The 11,184-nt window shown below is 60.2% G+C and overlaps 5 protein-coding genes across 5 annotated transcripts; 1 reads left to right on the top strand and 4 right to left on the bottom strand.

Annotated features, from left to right (window-relative positions):
* Nucleotides 1–121: 121 nt before the first annotated feature.
* On the bottom strand, nucleotides 122–1,990 carry SPRG_06149 (hypothetical protein; the record flags this gene model as incomplete). The annotated part of the gene is made up of 5 exons (XM_012344872.1): nucleotides 122–842; nucleotides 899–1,157; nucleotides 1,211–1,303; nucleotides 1,351–1,664; nucleotides 1,715–1,990. 5 exons carry the CDS (start codon nucleotides 1,988–1,990, stop codon nucleotides 681–683), a joined length of 1,104 nt encoding a protein of 367 aa, XP_012200262.1. The 3' UTR covers nucleotides 122–680.
* A 27-nt stretch (nucleotides 1,991–2,017) lies between these two features.
* Nucleotides 2,018–3,334, bottom strand: SPRG_06148 (hypothetical protein). Its single transcript, XM_012344871.1, has one exon. The coding sequence runs from the start codon at nucleotides 3,192–3,194 to the stop codon at nucleotides 2,094–2,096; it is 1,101 nt and encodes a 366-aa protein (XP_012200261.1). The 5' UTR covers nucleotides 3,195–3,334; the 3' UTR covers nucleotides 2,018–2,093.
* Nucleotides 3,335–5,059: 1,725 nt separating this feature from the next.
* SPRG_06147 (hypothetical protein) lies at nucleotides 5,060–7,142 on the bottom strand. The gene is made up of 5 exons (XM_012344870.1): nucleotides 6,692–7,142; nucleotides 6,547–6,643; nucleotides 6,015–6,497; nucleotides 5,544–5,965; nucleotides 5,060–5,496 (listed from the first exon to the last, which is right to left on the bottom strand). The coding sequence occupies exons 1-5, from the start codon at nucleotides 7,085–7,087 to the stop codon at nucleotides 5,200–5,202; spliced, it is 1,695 nt and encodes a 564-aa protein (XP_012200260.1). The 5' UTR covers nucleotides 7,088–7,142; the 3' UTR covers nucleotides 5,060–5,199.
* Nucleotides 7,143–7,220: 78 nt separating this feature from the next.
* On the top strand, nucleotides 7,221–9,920 carry SPRG_06146 (GTP-binding protein LepA). The gene is made up of 15 exons (XM_012344869.1): nucleotides 7,221–7,297; nucleotides 7,353–7,465; nucleotides 7,520–7,709; nucleotides 7,760–7,975; nucleotides 8,026–8,084; nucleotides 8,139–8,291; nucleotides 8,338–8,417; nucleotides 8,464–8,498; nucleotides 8,548–8,630; nucleotides 8,674–8,925; nucleotides 8,983–9,132; nucleotides 9,186–9,315; nucleotides 9,366–9,478; nucleotides 9,522–9,617; nucleotides 9,663–9,920. The coding sequence occupies exons 1-15, from the start codon at nucleotides 7,237–7,239 to the stop codon at nucleotides 9,852–9,854; spliced, it is 1,923 nt and encodes a 640-aa protein (XP_012200259.1). The 5' UTR covers nucleotides 7,221–7,236; the 3' UTR covers nucleotides 9,855–9,920.
* SPRG_06145 (HAD-superfamily subfamily IIA hydrolase) lies at nucleotides 9,836–11,122 on the bottom strand. Its single transcript, XM_012344868.1, has 5 exons — nucleotides 10,773–11,122; nucleotides 10,629–10,724; nucleotides 10,424–10,573; nucleotides 10,106–10,369; nucleotides 9,836–10,061 (listed from the first exon to the last, which is right to left on the bottom strand). Exons 1-5 carry the CDS (start codon nucleotides 11,079–11,081, stop codon nucleotides 9,897–9,899), a joined length of 984 nt encoding a protein of 327 aa, XP_012200258.1. The 5' UTR covers nucleotides 11,082–11,122; the 3' UTR covers nucleotides 9,836–9,896.
* Between the last annotated feature and the right edge of the window lie 62 nt (nucleotides 11,123–11,184).

Genomic DNA, 11,184 nt, shown 5'->3' with positions numbered 1-11,184 from the left:
TTTTAATCCCATGCCACCACATTTATTTAAATCGAATCTATTTCGCTTGCTTTTCGTATTCCGAGACGCGTTGGTGCATTGTATTATCGGCAACGGCAAAAAAAGATCCAGACCGCGTCCGTGGAATTTTACCGGGCTCTATCTTTCTCATCCTCGTCTCAAATATTTCTTTTGTATCAAGTATGTCTCAAGGCCATGACGTGGCAGCCAAATGTGGTGGCGGCGCGAGGGACGTGCTCGAAGATCGTGGGTGCATTCGAACCACAGACATGTAGCGTCTCGCCCTCGTGTATAATAGAAGCGTGTTCGACGCGTTGCAGCATGGCACTGACGCCACGCACGGCCCACTCGCCGGATGGATCCATGATACCGTGTAGTTGTACCGGCCAGGGGCGTGAGGCCCACTTCCAGGCCCTTGGTGGCCACCTGCAAGCTTGTGACAAAGCGGACGAGGCTGGTTTGGGAAACGACTTTCACCCGCGTGGTGGTATTACGCTAGGGCGTGGGACGGCCATCTGATGGGTCGCGCGCCGCTCGCCTCCTGCACAGCAGGTGGAGGCTGTGGTCTCGAAGGGGCTTCCTGGCCGAGAAAGATACTCACCCGGGGAAAGCTCCGCCGCCCTCCCTTGCATATGGTGCACGTGGCAACGACGGTCGCGCAGATGCCATGCCCATCTGTGTCAGCGGCCTGTCGCCTTGGCTACAAACGCGTGAATCTGGCGCCGCGCGTCGACGTGGGCGGCGTGGTGCCGCTGCATCGCCGGCGACGTCATCGCGCCGTACGTGGCCGCAAAGGCCTGGAGCACATCGTTGTCGGCGAGCATCTTGACGTGCGGGTGCGCCTACGACGACCACAGGAGCGCTCGGTCGACGAGATACATCGTTGTCGTCGTACTACGAGGTAGCCCGCGACCTTGTCCGTGTGGCGGTGGTGCTGGGCGTACACGGCCCGCACGCGGCGAACGTCGTGCAGAAGGCGTGGTCGGCGGCGCTGCCCGACAACTGGGACGACCGTGCTACGCTGGCGGTTCGCCTTGACGTGGTCGCAGCGTCGTCGCCAGTTGCGCTGGATGAGGCCAGCACAGCAGTGCCACACTTCCCGCAGTCGACCGAGCTCGCAGAGGTAGATGCGAAGAACGTGTCGGAGCTGGACGCCGCTACGCAGAGTGGCATCGTTGCTGCGCGACAGACACGATATGAGCATTAGTACCGCCAACGCGCTTGGATCCGCGCCGCCATGCGATGCTGCATCGCCCATATGCGGTGGACCAAAAGGAGAACGTTGCCTTCGAAGCGGCGCAACCTACACGCGGCGTGAGATCGCATGGGTGCGCATACACAACGTGTCACGTCATGGACGGCCCCGCACGTCGCACATATGCACGGTAGTCGCGTTGGATGAGCGCCAGATCCTCCGTGTCCGAAAACCAAAACACGCGCGCCGTCGCGGCCGACGCCTCGCACAAGAGCGTTTGAAGCAGCCTCTCGTGCGTCCACGCGATGAGCGAGACGCCCGACTGGATCTTGGTGCGTCGCCGCGTCTGCATGCCCCGCACGCGCCGCTGCAACAGCGTCGCCGCGCGGCACTCGAGCGCGTCACGCGCGGCCTTGGCCCGGCGCCGGCGGTCCGCGTCACAGCGTGCGAGGCCGCCGCGCACGATGCGCTACATCAATGACGCGCTGCTTGCAAAAGCGATGGATGGCCATGGCGCACCTGCAGCGTCAAGGCGGCCGCGGCGCGAATGTGCTGGGCGTGGTGGAAGGCGGCCGCTTGGGACGCGAACACCGGCGCGTGGTTGGTCACGCCGACGCGCAGTTGCAGCGTGCGCCCGCAGCCAACGCACACGGGCAGTACCTCGCGTTGAAAGCGATGCCGCCCAAGGGCCGTGGCCGGCCCGAGGCGGTGCGCGTTGACGACGTTGAGAGCGTTGCACTGGGCGCAAGTTAGGTACGGACTGAGGTAGACGCCACGCGGCGCCAGGTGGTTCATGGCCGCGGCCCCAAAATAACCCAGGAATGAGTCTCTATGGCGTATATATATAAGGGCGATATGTAGATCGTGATATCTACGAATACGTAAATGGCTAGCTAATCTATACAAGGCCGCTGACTTCGTCGAGGTTGACGTCCTCCTTGAGCATGTCGTACTGCGGCTGGTCGTCCTCCATCGGGATGAGGACGCACTCGAGGCACTCGGGGTTGCCCTGCGGGTCCAATAATAACGTCAGCGACAAGCTGCTCGTGGCGCGGCCGTTCGCAACCGCGTTCTGGACGACAGTTCGCACGGTCTTGCGCGAGTCGACCGCGTTGTGGACGAGGCTGCGCGCGCGGCCGAGGTCGGCGCTCAGACAGCCGAGCAGCACTTCCTTGTTCTTGAGCGCCTCTTCGCTGAAGCCCGTGGCTTCCCGGAACGTCCGGTTGGCCCGCACGACTTGCAGGTCGAGCGTCATGAGGAGCGTCGGCGTGCTCGAGTTTTCAAAGTACCGGTCAAATGGCGCGTCGGTCTTGTGGCCGCCGCCCGTCGAGTGCAGCATGCGCTCGGCGTGGTCGGCCTTCTGCTTGGCAATGACGAGGTCGTTGCGCAGCATCGAGATGTAGTGCACCGTGTTGTCAAGGATCGACTGCTTGTTCTTCTTGCACGAGACGCCCGCGTCGTCGAGCGACTTTTTGAGCTGGTGGATGGTCTCGTTGAGCTTGAACATGCGCTTCTTCTCCTTCTGGTTGAGCTCTTCGCGCGACCGCTTCTGGCCGTTGATCGACTTGTTGTCATCCATGTCGTCGTGGTCGTTGTGCATTGAGCCGTTCATGTTGTTGACGTTGGAAAAGTCGGTCGACACATGCAGCATCGGCGCGTTCATTTGCTGGTAAAAGCCATGCTGCGGATGGCCATTGTTCAAGACGAGCGGCTCGTGGTCAAACTCGCCGCTGTGGTGGCCCATGTGCGCAGGCGCGTGGTGGCCATGGCTCGGCGGGCCTTGGTGGTGCGACGGCGCATGGTGCGGCGGCGCATGGTGCGAGGGCGCGTGGTGCGCAGCGTGGTGCGGCGGCGCGTGGTGCGACGGAGGGCCCTGGTGGTGGGCCATCATCTGGCCAAAGTCGCCTGGGTGGCCCTTGTCCATGTACATGCGGCCTTGGTGGTGGTGCTGCGCCTGCATCATGTGGTTGGGCGAGTAGCTGTAGTCGTTGCGGTTCATGGTCGATCGATGGCTTCGGAGGCGGAGTAGCGGCGAAGGAGGAGCTTCTTAAACACTTGGGCGAACAGCTGCTAAAGTACCGTGTAGTACGTGCTGCGGCTTTCTCCGCAAGTGTGCGTCGTTGAGCCAAATGGAAAATGAAAGCCATATGAACGCCAGCTGGCATTCAGGCCCTGCTATATACAAACGCCAAGTCTTTTGTGCTACACTAGGATTTTGTATGCCAATGTGACTCACGCCTCTTGTCTTGCATTTTGTATACCCGATAAGATCTGGTGGCCATTTTGATACCCATCTGGTACGCCGGTTGTGTTTTTATTCCACCGATTTATGTTGCCTACAATTCCGTAGATTATCATGTGCAATTCAATAGCGCTCAAAAAAATAGCGGCTGCCGTTGCCGCCTGTCGACGTCACCGCGCGAAGTTCGAAGCGGCCGGCGGGCGCGCGACTCGTACCGTCGAGGACGACGCCCCTAGCAATATATATAGGGGAGGGGCAGCGATGCGAGCGTGGCGGTCGCCGCCGCTGCCACCGACGCCGCGAAGCCGCTCTGCGTCACCGTCCAGTGCGGTCACTGGACGCAACATGTCGCACATGTCCCAGGAAGCGTACACTGTCGGTTTGCAGGCGAGGTGATTTTTTTCGGGATCTTGACGCGCCAAGAACTTGTGGCTTGTATACCATAGTCGGGCAAGGCGCCAGGCGACCTACAGTGTAGTGGCCGCGGGATGTGTTGCCACCTGGCCGATTCAGTGGTCCGCAAAGCAGAGGGGTTTGCAATCGCATCGACCACTCGTCACGGCGGGGCATTACATCGCCGCAGGTTGAAGACGAAGTTTCTCCTTGGCAACGAAGACGACCTTCCACACAGACGTGTGTACGCGTCGCCACCACATGCGCCGCTCGTCTTCCTTATGAAACGGGCCTCCGGTAAGATATGACGTCGTCATGTCTACAGCGCGAGGGCAGAGAGCGCCGCGCTATGCCAGTATATATACGTCAAAGCCACTGGTTCGGGTGCAGGATAAGCACCGGCTTCGCGCCGGTTCTCGACACCGAGCCGGGCCAGAAAAATCGCGCCGTTTCCGACGTTCGAGGAGAGGCCCCGCGCCGCCGACGCGCCGCGCCACATGGTTCTCGGCACACCCTCAATCTGATCAATTAACATGCTGTGGCATGTATATAAACAGGACCCGTGGCCCTCGTCGCCCGCCTCGCGGCGCAGCTGACACAGCTGACACGCCAGGCCACGGCGCCTTCCACCCCATGGCAATACAGTGTAATCCTTTATCGTGCTCGTATTAGCTGCGGGCGCTGGCCGCAAAAGCCCGACGACGTCGCGTACCTTCTTGAAGCTCCGCGCGCACGTTGTCGTGGGATAGGCGGGGCGCCCGCCTTCTTTTTGGCCGGTCCCCCTCGTTGAAGAACGCGGGTTGTCCGGATGTGCATGTATCATCCGGTTAATTTGAATTCGACGATCGAATTGCTCGACAATTTCGCGCGCAAATCTTCGACCGATTCAAAATCCGTCGAAGGTTTCGTACGTTGCGCGCTTGACATGGTGCATTTGTCAACGCTCAGCATCCTCGACGACCGATATATGACCACGCCCAAGCATGTGCAGCATGACCTACCTTCTCCAACTTCCGCTCTATGAGCTGCCACCGCTGCACGAGCTGCTTGCGCGCCGTTCGCCGCCGCCGCTGGTCGCGCCGCTGCGTCGCCACAACGTGTCCTTTGCCCCTCCTTCGCTCCTTACTGCTCAGCTCGTCGCGCGCGCGACGCGCACGTCGTTGCGTGCGTTGACGCGCAGCCCGTGATTCCTCAACTGCACTTTTGTAGCGCTTCGATCTTCCTTCATCTTACGAACGTCCCATCAACCTCGTATTGCATCGACCATGTATTAGAAAGTCACATGCATGAAGCACCTTTGTGTACTACATAATAATACAGACGTCCATATGGAACCAACGGAGCTCTGTACACAACGTGTTATGGCCGCTTAAACGAGACCCTTGGCCCGCGCGGCTTCAAACTCCGTGTAGTTGCCGCTAAAGTACGTGGCCTTGCCGCTGCCGTCGTACGACAAGATGTGCGTCGCGATGCGATCGAGGAACCAGCGGTCGTGCGAAATGCAGAGCGAGACGCCGTCAAAGTCGACCAGCGCCATCTCGAGCGACCGCAGCGTGTCCACATCCAGATCGTTGGTCGGTTCATCGAGCAAGATCACGTTGTGGCCGCCCAGAAGCATCTTGGCCAGATGGACGCGGTTGCGCTCACCACCGCTGAGTTGCGAGACCTACACAATTTTGGCTCCAAACTTCTCGACAAGATAGAGCGACGCACCTTCTTCTCTTGCATCGGGCCCTTGAGGTTGAACGACGCAATGTACGCACGCGTGTTGATGCGCTCGCCGTTGACTTCAACGGATTCGTTGTCGCCAGAGATCTCTTCGTAGACCGTGTTGACGCCGCGCAGGTCGCCGCGCGACTGCGACACAAAACCAAGCGAGACGGTCTTGCCAAGCGTGACGCTGCCAGCGTCCGGCGCGAGGTTGCCCGTGATGATGTTGAAGAGCGTACTCTTGCCCGCGCCATTGGGACCGACAATCCCGACAATCGACTTGGGCTCGACCTCAAAGGTGACGTTGTCCAACAGCACCTTGCCGTCCAGCGTCTTGGAGACGTTGTTGATGCTCATGACCTTGTTGCCGAGGCGAGCACCGCGCGGAATCAAGATCTGACCTTCGTCCATGGTGTGGAAGCCACCTAGACGACCAGATGCGGCCGTGTGTCCATGTGTAGCAAGCATGCGTACCGTCGCCCTTGAGCTCGTCAATCTGCTTTTGGCGCGCCTTGGAGCCCTTCTTGTTGCCCTGGTGCGTCTGGACCCACTCGAGCTCCTGCGCCAGCTGCCGCGCGCGGATCGCTTCGCGGCGCTTGTCCATGTTGAGGCGGTTCTTCTTCTGGCCGAGGAAGTACGAGTAATTGCCCTCGTAGACATAGTAGTTGCCGCGCTCGAGCTCGAGGATCCAGCCCGCGACGTTGTCGAGGAAGTACCGGTCGTGCGTGATCGAGAGCACGGTGCCCTTGTAATTCTTGAGATACGACTCGAGCCACGCAACACTCTCAGCGTCCAAGTGGTTGGTCGGTTCATCCAGCAGCAGGATGTCGGGCTTCTCCAGAAGGAGGCGGCAAAGCGCCACGCGGCGACGCTCGCCACCCGAGAGCACCGTCACGTCCGCGTCGCCCGGCGGCACGCGCAGCGCCGCCATCGCACGCTCGACTTCGTACGTCAGATCTATCCAATTGCATGAGATAAGCCTCGCTCAAGAACAACGAGAGAGTACCCCAGCAGTCCAACGCCTCGATCTGCTCTTGAAGCGCGGCTTGCTCGTCGAGGAGCTTATCAAAGTCGGCATCCGGCTCGCCCATCGCGACCGAGACCTGCACCAACATGGCGTGAGCATATACGATGGGCGATGGCATTCATACCTCGTCGAAGCGCTTTAGAAGCGCCGTCGTCTCCTTGATACCGTCCATGACATTCTCAAAAACGTTCTTGGTCGGGTCGAGGTACGGCTCCTGCTGGAGGTAGCCAATGCGCAAGCCCGGCTTGCACCAGCGCTCGCCTTCAAACTCCTTGGTGACACCCGCGAGCACCTTCATGAGCGACGACTTGCCCGTCCCGTTGCTGCCGAGGATGCCAATCTTGGCGCCGTTAAGGAAGCCGAGGTTGATGTTCTCGAAGAGCTTCTTGCCGTTGGGCAGCGTCACGCCGACCGACTTGACGTGCGCGACAAAGTCGCCGGGGATGCCACCGCCAGCGTTGTTGGTCGCTGCAAACGTGCGGACGAGCGGCGTCCGCGTCAACTGCAAGCGGCGCCACATGAGGAGGAGGATTCGACGACGTTCACGTTCGACAACTCCGTCCACTCGGTCGCCGCGATGCCATTGGTGGACTCGTGGCGATGCATGCAATGTGATTGGTCTACGGATGGCTCGTCGCACGCGATTGGTCGCTAGAAAGGCAACTCGCGATGATGCTGCGCACCGCCCGTCGAGCGCTCCACGCCCGGCGCTTTAGCTCCGCCGCCTCCGGTAGCGACGAGTAGCGATAGCTAGCTGCAGGCTCATGCTCCATGGTGGCGTATAGACGATGTCACACCCAAGACGCTTGGCAAGATCTTTGCCTCGCAAATGCACGAGCTCGAGGTCGAGAACACGCGCAACTTTAGCATCGTGGCGCACATTGACCACGGCAAGTCGGTACTTTCTTCGTCTTCTTACGACGACGTAAATGGTGACGATGGTATGTCTCAGACGCTCGCGGACCGGCTCCTCGAACTCAGCGGCAACATCACGACCAAGGAACGCGAGTCGGCGCAGCACTTGGACAACCTCAAGGTCGAGCGCGAGCGCGGGATTACGGTCAAGGCGCAGACCGCCTCGATGCTCTATCGCTGCAAGAAGACGGGCAAGCAGTATCTCCTCAACCTCGTTGATACGCCAGGTCGCGCCTGCTTGGATATCAAAGTGGTCCAACCACTTTGTCTTGCGTAGGCCACGTGGACTTCAGCTACGAAGTGAGCCGATCGCTCAGTGCGTGCGAGGGCGTCTTGCTGCTTGTTGACGCGTCCCAGGGCATCCAGGCCCAGACGCTGGCAACCTACCACGCGGCCAAAGATCTCGGGCTTCGCGTCGTGCCGATTCTGACCAAGATCGACATGCCGCACGCACAGCCCGAGGAAGGCATGTTGAGCCTCTCGGCGCTTCTGGGTAAGAATACGTCGGCCATCCCCTAGAGGCGGTATCAATGCATGCTATAGACGTCGACCCTGAGTCGGTGCTGCTCACGTCGGCCAAGAGCGGCGTTGGTATCGACGAGGTAGCCCGTCTTTTCTTCGCTCATTCCTTGCGTGCTAACGTGCTATCGTGCCAGGTGTTGCCGGCAGTCATCGAGTACCTCCCGCCGCCCATTGCGAACCGCAGCGCGCCGCTCAAGTGCCTCCTCGTGGACTCGTACTACGACGACTACCGCGGCATCGTCTGCCTCGTCAAGGTCGTCGACGGCTGCTTGGCGCCGGGCGAGAAGGTTCGTTGTTGTCTGTCTCCACGCACCGCTGGGAGCATCCTCGTAGGTGACGAGCGCAGCGACCAAGACATCGTACGATGTGCAGGAGGTTGGCGTTCTCTTGCCGCACCGCTTCCCGACCAAAGGGTGCGTCTCATCGTCTCCTTCCAGTGCACCCACAGTGTCGGCGTAGGCTCTACGCAGGCCAGGTCGGCTACATCATTGCTGGTACGCCTCCGATTTCTCTGTCGATTTTGCAAGTGCCAATGGCTTCTAGGCATGAAGACGACGACCGAGGCGCGGGTCGGGGATACCTTCCACCACCCTGGCAAGCCCGTCGAAGCGCTTCCAGGGTTCCAGGTACAGTCTGCGCCTCTGCCGTGCGTACGCGAGCGCATGCTAGGAAGCCAAGAGCATGGTGTTTGCCAGCATGTACCCGACGGACGAGTGCACGTTCGACGACCTCCGCACGGCCATGGGCAAGCTCACGCTCAACGATGCGAGCGTGACGTCGCAGGTCGAAAACAGCGGTGCGCTTGGCATGGGCTACCGTTGCGGGTTTCTTGGGCTTTTGCACATGGAGGTCTTCCACCAGCGCCTCTCGGACGAGCAAAACATGCAAGTGCTCGTGACTGCCCCCATGGTGCCCTACACGGTACCGGATCGTAGTGATAGGAAGTGCCTCGTCGCCTCACTACCGTCTTGACAACAGGTCATTGATGCCAACGGGGAGCGCACCAAGGTCGAGACCCCTGGGGAGTTTCCCGAGTCGACGAAGTACTACCGCGTCGAAGAGCCGATGGTCGAAGCGTCCATCATCACGCCCGCCGAGTACGTCGGCGCGATCCTCATCTCGACCAACGTTCGTCCCAAATACATTCCTTCGCTCTCTCGTTGTCTCAAGCGTCGAGGTAGGAACGCCGCGGCGAGCAGACCAACATGGTGTACCTCGATGACAGCCGCGTCGCGCTCACGTTCCGGCTGCCGTGGCAAGAAGTGGTGACGGACTTTTACAACGAGCTCAAGACCGTCACGTCGGGCTACGGTACTCGTCCATGTCGTCTGCGTCCAGACGAACACCGTATCGGGATGTAGCGTCGCTCAACTACCGCGAGATTGAGCCGCAGGAAGCCGACATTGTCAAGGTCGACGTGCTCATCAACGGCAAGATCCTCGACGCGCTTTCGTTCGTGTGCCATCGCTCCAAGGTCCGCACCCGATATCTGTTGTCGTTCTCATGCACTTATGTAGGCGACGGCGGCCGGCCGCGCGCTTTGCCTCAAGCTCAAGAACGTCATTGACCGGCAGCAATATGAGATCAACATCCAGGCGACGCTCGGCGCCAAGGTCCACATCGCGCATCGCACATGGCGACTGACACTCAGCATGTAGATCTTTGCCAAGGAGCGCATCCCGCCGTTCCGCAAAGACGTGCTCATCAAGTCGGGCAAGCAAGTGGGCGGCGGCGACATCACGCGCAAGCAGAAGCTCTTGAAGAAGCAAAAGGAAGGCAAGAAGCGCATGAAGACCGTCGGCAACGTGCAGCTCTCGCAGAACGCGTTCTGGTCCGTCCTCTCGAAGTAGCGCGTCGATCGCAGTAGGACTCGAATTGATGATGATGATCAACTACGACTGGGACATGAAATCCGACTCGATCCACGCCAGCGCTTCCGCCACGTCATCGACGACCGCATCGCCCGGGTGCTCGGGGTGGTTGACGCCACGCGGCGCCGTGTACATGCCCGTGCGCGTGAACACCGACTTCCAATGGTCGCCGGCGGCGTTGGCGCCCTAGTACGCCATCGGAAACGAGTCGCGCCGCGTCAGAGGCGTACCTTGATGTCCGTGAACGGGTTGTCGCCAACCATGTAGATGCGGTCGAGTGCGTCGACGTTGGCGCGGAGCTGTGACTGCAAAAGCGTCTCGGCGAACGCATACGACGTCTTCTCGGGCTTCCCAAAGAGCGTTTGGGTCAAGTGGTCGCCAGTCGTGCGCGTGTAGAGGTCTTCAAGAACCGCGCGAAAGGCGCCAGCGCCGAAGCGCGGCAAGTGGTGCTCGCCGACGTACTGAAAGTCCGAGCACGCCGAGTACATGTTGACCTAAAGCCACGCATCATGCATGCACTCGATGCATGACGATGCATATCGACGTACATGCTGGTCGTCCGAGACCGTCCCAATCTGGCCTTCGTGCGACGTGAGCACGTCCATGATGATCTGGAGCTCGCGGCCCCAGTAGATAGGGTCCATGAGCACAAAGACTGCCTTGAACGCGGCCGCGTCGTACTTGCCGAGGTGCGGGACCTACAATACGTAGCATCGGCGCCTTCGCTTCTCTTTTCGCCCATATTGGTCGTACCTTGGGCACGGCAATGTCCGGGTAGCTCGATGGAAAGTGCGAATGGATGTCCGAGACCGTCACGACGTTGCGAAAGCCATAGTTGTGCATGACCTCCTGCAAGCACACGTCCATGACGATGAGGAAGCGTCGATAGTGGTCTACCTTGGTCGCGTCGCACTTTTTGCCCACGGCGAGGACCATCTCGTCCTGGTACGTGGGCACGAGCGACCGCATCGGCGTGTGGGCGAGGCAGAGGCGCGACGCGTGGATCTCAAAGTCCAGAATCTCCGAGAGCTGCGCCGCCTTCTTCTCCTCGGTGACGCCGCCGCCGTTGGTCATGATCGCGAACGGCGTCTGCGAGTCGCGGAGCGACTCAAGCACGCGCGTCGCGCCCGCGATCGGCGTCTTGCCACGTAGAAGGACGCCATCGACGTCAAAGACGACGCCAAACCGCTTCGCCACCTGCTGCATCGTGGCTTTTAACGTGAATCCTGGACCGCCGATCTTTTTCTTGGAGTTTAACGCATGCGTTAAAGGCCTTCAACACCCTGGCGCCACTTGCAGTTCAAGACTT

This window comes from Saprolegnia parasitica (assembly GCF_000151545.1).
Source record: "Saprolegnia parasitica CBS 223.65 unplaced genomic scaffold supercont2.20, whole genome shotgun sequence".
NCBI classification, from domain to species: domain Eukaryota; phylum Oomycota; class Saprolegniomycetes; order Saprolegniales; family Saprolegniaceae; genus Saprolegnia; species Saprolegnia parasitica.
Note: the sequence above shows the minus strand (reverse complement) of the source record. Positions and strands in the feature narration are given on the sequence as shown.

Excerpts from the sequence above, each read along its gene's own strand:
- SPRG_06148 (XM_012344871.1), bottom strand. The coding sequence starts at position 3,194 with ATGAACCGCAACGACTACAGCTACTCGCCCAACCACATGATGCAGGCG.
- SPRG_06147 (XM_012344870.1), bottom strand. The coding sequence starts at position 7,087 with ATGTGGCGCCGCTTGCAGTTGACGCGGACGCCGCTCGTCCGCACGTTT. Across the intron at positions 5,966-6,014 it reads TGACGAGCTCAAGGGCGACG|GTGGCTTCCACACCATGGAC; the intron begins GTACGCATGCTT and ends CTGGTCGTCTAG. Across the intron at positions 5,497-5,543 it reads GCCCGATGCAAGAGAAGAAG|GTCTCGCAACTCAGCGGTGG; the intron begins GTGCGTCGCTCT and ends AAAATTGTGTAG.
- SPRG_06146 (XM_012344869.1), top strand. The coding sequence starts at position 7,237 with ATGATGCTGCGCACCGCCCGTCGAGCGCTCCACGCCCGGCGCTTTAGC. Across the intron at positions 8,085-8,138 it reads GCGGCGTTGGTATCGACGAG|GTGTTGCCGGCAGTCATCGA; the intron begins GTAGCCCGTCTT and ends CTATCGTGCCAG. Across the intron at positions 8,292-8,337 it reads GCTTGGCGCCGGGCGAGAAG|GTGACGAGCGCAGCGACCAA; the intron begins GTTCGTTGTTGT and ends GCATCCTCGTAG.
- SPRG_06145 (XM_012344868.1), bottom strand. The coding sequence starts at position 11,081 with ATGCAGCAGGTGGCGAAGCGGTTTGGCGTCGTCTTTGACGTCGATGGC. Across the intron at positions 10,574-10,628 it reads CGGACATTGCCGTGCCCAAG|GTCCCGCACCTCGGCAAGTA; the intron begins GTACGACCAATA and ends TACGTATTGTAG. Across the intron at positions 10,370-10,423 it reads CGGTCTCGGACGACCAGCAT|GTCAACATGTACTCGGCGTG; the intron begins GTACGTCGATAT and ends GCGTGGCTTTAG.